This window comes from Chlamydotis macqueenii, chromosome 25, assembly GCF_036417535.1.
Source record: "Chlamydotis macqueenii isolate bChlMac1 chromosome 25, bChlMac1.mat, whole genome shotgun sequence".
Taxonomy (NCBI): Eukaryota; Metazoa; Chordata; class Aves; order Otidiformes; family Otididae; genus Chlamydotis; species Chlamydotis macqueenii.
In genome coordinates, this window is record NC_141580.1 from 3,857,789 (window position 1) to 3,870,208 (window position 12,420).

At 44.3% G+C, this 12,420-nt stretch overlaps 1 protein-coding gene across 4 annotated transcripts; it reads right to left on the minus strand.

The window, feature by feature from the left end:
- Positions 1-176: 176 nt before the first annotated feature.
- On the minus strand, positions 177-12,415 carry CCDC47 (coiled-coil domain containing 47). Of its 4 annotated transcripts, none has more exons than XM_086766894.1 (14): positions 12,348-12,415; positions 11,677-11,734; positions 9,831-10,096; positions 9,595-9,702; positions 8,024-8,198; positions 7,596-7,717; positions 6,899-6,964; positions 6,091-6,192; positions 5,190-5,300; positions 4,561-4,646; positions 3,213-3,271; positions 2,400-2,509; positions 2,061-2,228; positions 177-1,752 (listed from the first exon to the last, which is right to left on the minus strand). In XM_086766894.1, the coding sequence occupies exons 3-14, from the start codon at positions 10,089-10,091 to the stop codon at positions 1,672-1,674; spliced, it is 1,449 nt and encodes a 482-aa protein (XP_086623020.1). In that variant the 5' UTR covers positions 10,092-10,096; positions 11,677-11,734; positions 12,348-12,415; the 3' UTR covers positions 177-1,671. The 4 variants fall into 4 exon arrangements, with proteins under 4 accessions (XP_086623020.1, XP_086623019.1, XP_086623021.1 ...); XM_086766893.1 differs by lacking the exon at positions 12,348-12,415 and adding an exon at positions 12,131-12,284; XM_086766895.1 differs by lacking the exon at positions 12,348-12,415 and adding an exon at positions 11,320-11,502.
- Between the last annotated feature and the right edge of the window lie 5 nt (positions 12,416-12,420).

A 12,420-nucleotide genomic window follows, 5' to 3' on the forward strand; every position in this document is an offset into this window, starting at 1 on the left:
TCAGCCCCCGTTTCTGGCTGGGATGGTGGTTTGCTGTGGGAAATCCCTGCCTGAGTGGGCAGAAGAGCCCTCCAAAGACTCTCGAGGGAGACTGAAACCTACCCAGGACAAACAAGGCTTTGAGAGTCTACTACATGAAAGGAACACGGAGTGCAGCCAAGTAAAGTAGGCAGGTGGAGTGTTTCAATTATATTTTTACTCTTCATTAGATTGTTCATTTGAATGTTCATATTACAAAATTAGCTGCCATGACCCACAAGTGTATGGGACTTGAGGAAAGCTGTCCACTTACTCAAAAGAGCACAAACTAGGATTTTCTTTCAAAGAACTTTGTGAAACAATACTGTATTCATCTTTAAAGCTAAATAGTGCTAAAATTTCACATAATCTACATTAGTTTTGGATTTAAATAACTCTGTCAACCATTATAAAATCACTGTATTTGCATGTATCAGGTTACAGACATTTGCATTTAAATCCGTGTGAAGTACCCCATGCTAGAACAAGAAGTTTAAGCAGTTGCTGTTTCAACAGTAGCTCATTGCCTCAGAACCGAGTTTGCACAAATTATCGAAGAAGAAAATGCAAGGCGTTGTTTCCCCACAAAACTGTTAAAAGTCTGTTACAAGCAACAATAAAATGCCTTCTAGACAGGAAGCATTTATAAAATGCAGAGCTCTCTCAGTTAGCGAAGTGCTTGCACAGGGGCATTCACTTCATTCTCCCCATTTATATTCAAAAACCTGAAGTGATTCATTTACCAGATGAAAAGGACACATGTCCTCTGAAACATTTTTACTTGCTTGAGGAAATTGGCAATTGCAGATTATTTCACTGAACCTAGCTTCTGGCTGAAGTGAACTAGGCAGCAGCTGCTGAGATCAAGAGAAAAATAAGTTATTGAGGCAAACTCGCAGAGTTAAAAATAGCCAAGGAAAGCTAGTTGAAGCTGCTAACTCACCGTGCGCTCGCTCCTGAAGAAACACCATGCTGACATTACAGACTTCACATTGTATTAAGCTTGCAGCATTCGAAACCACAAGTAGGCAACGGTTCACGTATTCCATTCCCTTGTATCTAACCCCTCTATAAGTTGTACACATATACCAATCATGCCCACGGGTGACAATACTGTTTCAGTCCCTTGTTTGTAAAAAAAGGAAAATAAAAATCATTTCTATTCTACTGGGCTTAAATCCCTGAAGAATCCATACTGTGTATGGAAGGCTCTAAGTTTTGTGCCTTTAAAAGCTTGATGGAAATAAATGCACTGTTTACTGTACTTTCCTTAAGTTTTTCCCCCTTCCCTCCCAATAACTAAAACCAAAGTTTAAAAGTAAAGCATGAATATGTTACCAGCACATGTGGACAGGTTTACAATGTTCTATTTTTAAAGAACAAATGACAAAGAGCATTCAAGAATATTGCATTTTTTTTTAAACAGACAAGTAGCAAAAATTTATACCACCTGGAATAAAACTGCCAAGACAAAGCTCTTTACGTACACCTGCATGTTGTTGTAATACTTAAATAAGTAACACCGATGCAAGGAGCATTTTTCTTAATGGCTACTAGTGTTCAAAGAAGTGTAGGACTATGGAGTTAAGTAGGTCTTTATACCCTGGGCATTAAAATTCTGCAGGTGGCACTGAGACACTTCTCACAACGGAGTCACATAGCTTTCACTTTGATTTGCTTCATCTTCATCTGCTTCTTCTCAAGTTTCTTCTGCTCACGCCGCAAAGCGGCTTCCTGTAGGCAAGGACATAGAGATCTGAATAAACATCAGAGATGTCTTCAACGAGCAAGCTGATCGTTTCAGAAGAGCCAAACAAAAAAGACTTCCAGTACTTGGGTTCACATCTCTAACCACATGAGCTGGCTCCCCACTGGGAGCCTTCGTGTCTTTCAGAAAGCAACAGCATACACCCTGGAAGCTGTCTGCCTTCCAGCGAATTAGAAACCAAAGCTGGCCATTGCTGGTATACTTACAGGCAGCCCTGGACACAGCATAGGAGAAATCTGCCAGTAGCTTCTAACAATCTGAAAATCCATCTCACCTCCAGCCGACGCTGTTTTTCAGGATCCTCTTCGTTCATGATTCTCTCCTTCTCTGCTCGTTTTTTCTCTTCTCGACGGGACTGGGCAGCCTCCTGTCTTTGCACGTGAGTCAGTTTAAGGAAGTTCTCTTCCACACGAGCCCTGTTCTTGTCCGCTTTTTGTTTACCCTTTTTACAGAGAAAAGAAAATGCAGTTAATACAGATTTCCCCTTGAGCAGGACGCAGTATCTCTGGTTAGAGATAATTAGAAAGGCTCCCAGTCTTAAGAATAAGGATGCAATGGTAACGATTGCAATTCCATACAATATTCAGAAGGCAGAAGAATATACACTATTTACTTCTCTGTTCAGACGGAACTTCTTTGCTTTGTCAATAGAGTAGATAACCATGCTCATCAGAGGCAGCAAAGACTCCATGTCCTTTGGGGAAGTGTTGCCTGAACCAGGCACTGAAATAAAGAGTTTCTTGTTAATTCAGAGAGGTTGGCAGGATTTTTCTGCTTGCTATAATGCTCCTTCCTTATTGCTCACACCATTCATGAAAGAAAGATGTTCTTATCCTCCTCTTCAGGAAGGACATAACTAACTAAAAGAGGTATTTAGCTTTGGAGATCGCATTTCGATTCCTCACACAGTGGCAGGCACATTTCCCCCACACAATTCTTCTTAGTTTTATTAGTATGGAATTCAAACATAAGGGTTGACTTCAGGCTCTGACATTAGCTTCACTTGGAGCTATGGCCTTAAATTTCAAGGAGAACTATGAGATTTTTCTAGAATAGACTCCCAGCAGGCTGTTTTTCTTCCAAAACAGGGTTAACCACTTAACTCTGTGCAAGTTCAAACTGCAAGGAGTATCGCTTAAAAAGAAGCCATCTTCCAATGGTGACCTAACAGAACCACCAGTAGAGATGTGAGTACGAACCAAGATCAATAATAGCAAGACTGAGTATCCTATTATCATGATGATATGCTGCTCAGTCCCCAGTGTTATTACTGCCTTCTTTTCACTGGTTAACGATCCTGTTGCATGCACTGAAGTCATCTGTCATACTGTCTTCCGTAGACGACAGAACTTGAGGACATGATTGGTACAAATAAAGCACAACACCCCCCAGATACACATACACACATATACACCAGCTCTCTTACCGTTAAATGTAAACAAAAGTGTCTTTTTAGTTTCGGGCAGTTTTGTAAGCTGACCCTCCCTGGTAGGAAAGAAAAAATTAGCTGGAATGAGCAAAGAAAAATATAGGCATACAAAATACCTAATGTTGTTGGGGAAAACCTTGTCGAGAACCAAGAGACACTCGCAAACTACTCAAACAGAATAAACAAGATTAAAAGCCTGGCTGTAACCCAAAATTAAGTTTCAAACTATGCAGATTCCTGAAGTGTTCTACTCAAAAGCAGGCAGTGAAAAGGCATTAATTAAAAGCACACTAACCCACCATCCGATCTGATTGTCAGAGGTCATGAGCTCTGGCGTCTGAGCCCTAAGGCAGCCTGTATATTTTTATGACATTCAGTTTTACATATGCTCTGTTGCTTATACTACTACAGATCTTATATAAATATCAGTTAGGAAAAAAAATAACATTTTCTAAAGAATTCAAGTCTCCACTGCCCCCAAATCCACGGTGTTCTAATATAAGAAAGTCAGACCTAGATTTCACAGATCCTCTAAAGCCTAGCAGTTTCAGTACAAGGTAGACATACTGCTGTTGGAATTAAAATCACAGTATGTTCCTTTTTTTGGAGGGCAGTTTCAAGTTTTGATATAGATCATTTATTCATATGCCTGTGAGCATAACACACCCTCGCAAAAGCCTACATGGTAATTAAGGTAAGATAAATCACCCACCACTTGGCAATTCTGAAGCAGCAACTAAAAGCACCTCGAGACTAGGAGGCTTAGAGAAACAGAAGAGGTACTGCATCTGTGTATTTCTGGAGCACAGCTGAGAATCAACCTGAACAAAAGTGATGGATTCAAGAGCAGAATGTTTAGCTGTATGAGCAAAGGGCAAGCAGAATTGATTTTTTTTTTTTTTTACACTGCAGACTTTGCTTAAACCTAGTTCTCAATGCATTCAAACAGCATCCGAGTTAATGTGTTGAGATCTCCTTCTGCAGTTTTTTTTCTTGACCCTTAAACTCTTAACATGCCATACACCTTCAGTGGGATTACTCAGCTGTTCTCCATGCAGCTGCGTACACTGTAGCTGCCACGTGTTATCCGAAATTTGTAGCTGCCCAAACTGCAGCATAACCAGCACACAAAAATAAATATTAAGGCAATACAGCACCTCGATCTTCTAAACTAACGCAGCATTTGGAAGCACTGGGCGTGTATTTATTCACCTGTTTCACCTTTGCACCCCATTTCTCTTTGTCTGCAGTGTGAAGCCTGCTGGAACGCAAACAAGCCTGTCAGCCTCTATTTTGCTTAGCACTACAATAGCTACTGGAAGGAGAGATCTAGCTTTATACGTACTCTTGCATAAGTTTTGGACCGGAGAACTGGTCCGAGAATTGGACGGACTCAATCTTGTCAGCATAGTGTGTGAGGAAATGAATCATCTACAAGAGAAACCGAGGTTAGTTCTTCCCAACACCAATCCGTCTGCAGCCTACCCACTCCATATGGGTTTGCCAAAGTGTCCACGTATCACTCAGAAAATTGCTGTGCTTAGCTTGTCACAATGACACTGAAATTTAAACTGTAAGGTTTTTTTAGCTTTTGCTAGAATGGGCCTCAAGGCACGGAATTAATGTGAGCAACTCAGATATATAACTCTCATTTGGGATTTTCCAGTTCACTTGCTAACATGTCAACTTTAAGGACCTGCAGACAAACCACCAACACCCTCCTTCAAACTGGCTGTTGCAGCTAACTTCCAGGCTTTGAAAGTTCATGTTAGACTACGGGTTGCTATGTAAAAGGAATAAAGACATGAGAATTACATCCTTTTTCCAGCCTTAAGCTTCCTTAGGGTCTCGATTTCTCTACATCTCACTAGGACCATTTGGCTCTCCTGATGTTTACAGGAGATAAAGATCAGACCTTTTTTGCACAGGCTGAAGTGCCAGGGTTACCATTTGTACTAATTCATTCAAGATTACCTTAGCGTCCATCATTCCCTCTGTGACCTCCCCCATCTCCGACAAGATAGCCAGCGAATCTGGAAGCCCATATTTTGCACCAGACTTAGGTTTATCACTGCAGAACTCGCTCTGTTTCCAAGAGAACAAGAGGAAAGAAATAAAAATAAACACAAGCTTCTAAGTATCTTATCAGACTGAACTGTTCCAGCACAGTGGGACCCCTAAAAGTACCTGATAAGAAACAGTAAAAACACACTAACGCAGTCACTCACTCTGGCTGGGGACATTTAAGCATGAAGTAAAGCATGCAGTATCAATAGTTTTTAAGTCAGTATTTCTCTTCAATAGTCAGTACTTTAAGGAAAAAGTTAAAACTGTAATACATCCATGCTGGAATGCTCAAAGTGGATTAAGGCATTTTGCTGCTATTGTTTGATAACAGAACAAAATCAACTGGCATCCTCCCAACCACACTTCAGTGCTGTTACTTGAGAGAAGTTACGAGAGAAAAGATTTGCAAACCACTGCTTGCTATCAGTGGATTCTTTGCAAGCTTCACGGCTTGAACATATGGAAAGTTTTAATTTCAAATCACATAAAAGCAGATGACTCAGACTCAAACTTTCCACATCACGTATCACTAGTTGAGTTTACTTTTCAATCCTTGAAAAAGTCATTTGTGCAAATTAAGTGAGGTGAAGTGACACTCGTGTGTATCCTGACAATATACTTCAGCCTCCTCCTAGATGTAAAAAATACACTATTTCCATTAGATGAAAATGTCTTTTCCCCACACACTAATGGCTACAGGTCAATCACATTTTTTCAGCTGTTCCCAAGACAATAAACTGTCTACAGATTAGAGGTTCTTATATCCTATTATTTATCATGTTAGTATTCTCAACGTGAGCATACATACCAGGTCCTGCATCTCTTTCTGGAGTCGCACCAGTGCTTTTCTCGTTCCAACAGCAAACACATAGGTGTCCATATCTTCATCATTCATTGTTACTTTTATTTGCTGTGGGACAGAATGTTATTAGCCCTCATCGGATTTATACGATGTACTCTGCCGTCAGGCTACTGGCCAAATGGAGACCTATGTCTTCTACGATTTCAGTGTGTGCCACTTTGATTCATATGGACAAAGACTAAGCGAGACCATACACAGCTCAGACAAAGGTTGTTGATTTAAATTACAGATACATGGAAAGAGTGTTGACAGCACACAGGGCCTCCTTTCTTCCAAAATATAACCTCTCTTGGCATTTATGTGCTTAGAGATGCCCCTCATCTCCAAAAGCAGGGGCCAGACAAAAAGTAACGTTACAGGATATAATATGCAGGCCAGCAAAAGCATTAAGCAGCTCCATTCAGGCAGACTGAACGACAGAAGGACAATCATTAAGTATTCCAGATTGTAAAACCACTTTTTTAATCAAGATGAGGTCTCAAAGCATGACAGACTGTTCACAAAACCGCTCATACAATAAAACCCATAGATAAAACAATTTCCACTCATCAGCAGGTTGCATTCCACAGGCAGAAAAGAAATATGAATTACTCTTTCAGATTGTTTCGACAGTTACTGAACTGGAAGATACGGAATGGTACAGAAAGACACCCAGCAGTTCACCTGCGTGTGCTAAGAACAATCAAAAGCAGCAGAGTAGAACCAAAGGATTGCAACAATTTATCAGAGCTACTCCAAAGGGCCGAGCACATACCACTTGGTCAGAAGCTGGCCTCATCATGCGTGCAAGGACGTTCAGCAGGTCTTGTCTCTTGAGAAACTAAAAGCACAAGTTCGTAAACACAGAATAAGACAGCTGAATATAGCTGGAGTGCAGCGCTTCACTGGCAGATAGCAGTGGGGCTCAAGGAGAAAAGAGGACAGTTATAAGTAGACGTTTTTTGTAGAATAAATTAGCTTTGAAGGGCCCTTGAAAAGTCACCTACGCTGCTCAAAAGTAGGCCTTCTTTCTGCATTAGATGAGTTTCTCAGGGCCTTGTTCCCTCAAGTTAGGAACTGAACCAATGTGTGGGGCTGTTCTATCCCAGATGCAGGACTTTGTATTTGTCTGTTGTACTTCACTGGAATTCCTCTTGGTCCATTCCCGCAACACGCTAAAGTCTCTCTAAATGGGAGCCAGGCTCTTCAGCATCCAGTTAACCTCTGTTTAATGCTATACTTCTGGTTTCTATGCTCCTTCTTACCTACTTTGGTAGGCAGAACACAGGCCTGTACAGGCCTCTTTAGTCCAACCAGTCTCCCCTTCATGTATGCACGTTCAGAACCCCGTATCTGAACGCGAGCAAAAGACTTGAGCTAGGACTCCTTGTTGCTCACTCTGTAATGGAAAAGCCTCTAGAACCTGAAAACTGGTGACAGGTAAGCAGTGCTACAAACTCCCTCATCCCTACCTTTAGCTGGATGAGCATTCCCTCACAGCACACCCTTCCAGAGCACCACAAGTTATATATGTGTTCATTTTCTTGATTTAGTTTCCCAGTGCTTGTAGCTTCTTTATTAGTGCCATCATCCCCTGAAGAAAACAACAGTGAGAGAACTGTAGTCTAAAAATCACAAAGTTCATCAGCAGGCTCAGAGCTCAGGTGTTGCTGGATTACTTCAATATCACTGTAATGTTTCTGGATAATTTATACTACAACACCATAATCTGATTTCAGCCCTGGAAGACTGGCACACTATTTGTCTACACACAGAGCTGTCATTGTTGCTATCACACACCTGCGTAGAAAAGTTACTCTTCTCTACAGCCTACATGCTGGTCTAAAACCAGCTCTATTCAAATAAACTAAAAATGGATCCTAGTCATTATGATACTCACCAACAAGAGCAAAGTTACTTTCTAGCAGCTCCCTGTGAGTATTGAACCATGCGTGAGCCAGACGGTTGTTTTTGTTCTTCCCAATGATGTAATTCATGATGTAAGCAAGAAGACCTGTCACCATCAGGATCTCCATGTAATAACTCTCCCAGCTGTTCTGAAGGTGAGCAGGGACCTACAGTAAGTGAACAGAGACATCTTTTACATACTGAATGAGCAGATTCCATAAATACAAACAATCTGGAAAACAAAAAAGTACTGTAAAGCCTTCATCCCAAACACAGCAGTACGCTTCGCAAAGGCGACAGGACAGAGCTAAGCGTACATAATGCGTCTGGCTCTGCTGGGACCCAGTAATCAGAGGAAACAACTGGTAATAGCATTCCCAAAATACCTGGCTAACACAAACAAAATACTTCTCTCTTCCACGTGAGCCTGAGCTAGCATGTATCCCTCAGAGCAGTCAACAGCCCAGCATTTCAACCCACTGATCATTTGAGCTTGATGCTCTCCCCATCACAGCATTATCTGATCATCATGTAACTTTGGTTGAAATCTAAAGTAATACCCAGTGTCCAGGAGCATTGTCAGGATGCCACCAAGAGCCACAGACTGCAGGGCGGAGCAGGGAAGCCTGCCCGACCATACCATCCTCAGAGAATAATTAGCAGTTCCGCTATCACCATATCACCCTTCAGTCATAAAAGTACCCACACCTTCCTTTTCACTGCCGAGGCCAGCCACAATACTTAAGAGAATTTGGGGATAATAAAAATGCAGGCCTCAAGCACCTGATTGTTCTGTTAAAGACTCCGTTGGGATGTAAGAAGGTGGCGATGCAGGGTGGACAGAGAGCTTGACTTAAAAAAACCAAACCAAAACAAACAAACTAACCAGCAGAGGAGTCCATTTCTAATCTGAAACTTTAGACAGACAAGCTAAAAATACACTGTGTTTACTGTACGCGTATCATCATCGCAACCTCTTCTTTGTGTGTTGACAAAGCACCCAGATGTTCCAGGATGTATGGGTTTTCTCTGGATTAAGTGAAGCTCATCACTATAGCTCCTCCCCGTCTCCCCCCTGGCATATGGGTAAAAGAAGTTAAGTCATAAAGTGCTTTGGTCAAAACTATGTTTCAAAAAGTTTGTTTTAATGAAGAATTTCCTGATCTATTTTCCAATTACAATCGTCAGTTTGAGTACAGAATAGAGCATTGATCCCAGGATGGGAGATCTAGCAGCTTAAAATAGAGATCAACGGACCTAAGGCACCTGCCCTGGAAGTTTTACTTCAAGAGCTGTAAGTAGCATAAACCAATGCAGAAGAGCATGGAATTGGGAGCTGGTACACCTGGATCATATTCTGCTGCTATCCTGTTGCATTATTTCAAGTATTTCTTGTCTCCACACTTCTTCCTGTTTCTGCACTGTCTCTTGTTAATTCACATAGCAAATTCTTTAGGTGAGATTCTCTCTTTTGTGTACATTTGTGCACCAGTGACATTATGGGCATACCACCTTAAAAAAATTAGTGGTGAAGCACCAAATAGAATCAACACGTATACTTACATTAACTATTGTTATGGGGTCTTTATTTTTGCTAGGAGATGCATCTGGTTTCTCTTCATAGCCTTCAAACTCCTCATCATCATACGGTTCACTCTCTGTATCACCTTCCTAAAGGACACAATCACAAACAGCATGAAAATCCAAGCCCCAGTGAGCAAATCCAAAAAGATCAGGTGAGAAAGTAAGGTGTAGAGACAGTATTAGGGAACACATAGCAGGAGGAGATGAGGGGTTACCTGTGCCTCTGCATCATCAAAGTCTTCCTGATTCTCATCCTGACCTTCAAGCTCTACAGTGGCTTCTTCTTCATCATCTTCTGTAGTGATGATCCTCTGAGGAGACTCTGTGACTGCATCTTCATTAACATCTTCAAATTCAGCAAAGTCATTATCATCATATTCCATAATGTCATCTCCATCCTCAAACTCATCATACTTTGCCAAAGAAAAACTCCATGGGATGAACAGGACAGCAATAAAAATATATAAATTCTTCATTTTCACTGAAGGGAAAAAAAAAAAAAAATCCTTATCAATTCTGTTACATCACACCTCCAGTAATGCTCCACTTCCATGAACAATTTAAAAACACTGTAAGGGCCAGCCCAGAGAGAGAAATGAACCCCTGCCTGATCTTGCCATCTTCTGTATAAAGAAAGGGAATACTCTCACAAGAAAAAATAACTCTGGAGGTGAGGTTGCAGACTCTCTTGCAGCAGGAGCAGCAAGTTCACATCTGGCCGAGCTGTTCAGACGAGCAAGTTCTGGAAGCAGAGCTGTTCTGCTGTAAACCTGACTCTCAGTCAGTCAGCACTGCCAGCTCATCTCACAGACCACACACTGTGCCTACAGTCGTTATTAAGTAGACACAGTCAGATCAGTGATTGTGTACCAAGAGCAGTAAATCTTAAAATGCACTTAATTAATTTAAACAGCAATGCTCCGATAGCCTCTGCTGGTTTAAAAGCACTCATCCGATTTTCCAGACTGCACGCTCAGAATCGGGTCCCACAGCATCCCAGCACTATTTCTGTTCGGAGAGAGAGATCTTTTGTTGTAAGCTCTACAAAACCTAGCAGAAAGGGGATGGACATCGCACTGGTCCCCAGAACAACAGAGTGAACTGGGGCTCACGAGACCAACGCTCTCCCTGCTGATCTGCCAGAAACCTGCAGTTTGTCAGTTCATCTCGTTTTTGCCCTCAGCTTCCTACGTCTCAACAAATCCCAGTCTCCCACTCAGACTGTTCATCCCCGAGAATTACACATCACCACGGTCCAAACGAAGAGCCTCAAGAGGCAGCAATAACCCTACTACTGCATTTCACAAACAGCTGCGCCAGACTGGGCTGCAAGACTCATTTTACTCCCTCCCGCAACCAGATCTGAGTAGGAACTTGAATGTTAATGAGATCGTTCTCTTAAAAACTTGAAATAGAAACAATTTGTTTCTAAATTAGACCAGCACTCCTCTGAGTACCACATGCTACAAATGACAGCTAAAATAAATGCCTTCGTCAAAGACTTCTCATTCTAGCAAAATCCCGAACAGAACGTGTTCCCAAGAACACTAGTCAAGATGGAAAGTCCAGCAAGGCAGAGCCCAAGAATTTAGCACATTGCTTGGGTATGTCACAACTTCACGTGAACTTAAACGGAGAAACAAAACACTATTTACACGGCAGAATTTGCACTCAGAGGTTAAAACCAGCAGGACCCGGACCCACCTGCTCAACCAAACCCCAGCAGTTTCACAGTAAGAATTTTGAGACCGTTGGAGTATATGCACTTCCAAAAGCCCCTACAGCTCCATAAAGCCTTCTGCAAAATAAACTTCTGCAGCTGATTTCAAAGAGACAGCTGAACTGGAGATGGGTGAACCCTGGAGCACGCTCCTAACTCAGCCGTGTCTGTCAGTGCAGAACGGGCTCTCAGTACAAACAGCTCCACGACGCAGAACCCTCCACGACCCCCCTGCCACCGACTTTCCCTCGCAGAGGAGCCGATTCACCCACCGCCCTCCGCACAGGCGGGAGGGAAGGGAGAGGCGCCGCGACCCGCCGGCCTGAAGCCGGGACACCCACCGCAGCTGCTGCCCGGCGTCCCGCGGATCCTCCCCGCTCCAGGCACACGCCTCCGCTCCTTCCAGGGACACAGCTCAAGGTCAGCGAGGCTCCAATCGGCTCCCTGCCGCCCCCCGGCCCCGGGCGCCCCGGGGCCCTGCCCCACACCCCCGCTGCCCTTCCCTCTGTCCCGCTCCCTCACCCCCTGCCCCACAGGGGTGCTGGGGGTCCCAGACCCCCCGGCTGCGCTGCCAGCGCCTCCTGCCCCCGCGGGACACAGCGGAGGCCCCGCACGCCCGGCGCCCTCAAGGCCAGACGCTCGGGGGCACCACGGGGCCGAGGGCGGCCGGTAACGGGGAGGGGGAAAGGGGAGGGGGTGAGGCTGGGCCGGCCGGCCGCCCCCGGGGAGGCGGGAGCGGGGTGCCCCATCCCCGGCGGGGCGCGAGGCGCAGGACCCGGCCCGGGGCCGCGTTACCTGAGTCACGCGGCGCCGCCGCTTAGGCCCGGCCCCCACCCTCCGCTCAGCGCCCGCCGCCGCGGCCGCAAGCGGCGCAGCCTGCGTGCTTTGCGTAGCGCGGGGGGAGCATGCGCACCGCGGGCTGCCTGCCGCGGCCGCCCGCGCTGTATGTGCACAGGGGTGCGTGGGTGGGGAGGTGAGTGTACACGCGTGGGTAGCGGGCAGGAGAACTCACAGCCGGGCCCCAGCACCCCCCGCACGGCCCCGGGGCTGCCGGCGAGGGCGGCCCGGGACGCTCACGCCTTGTC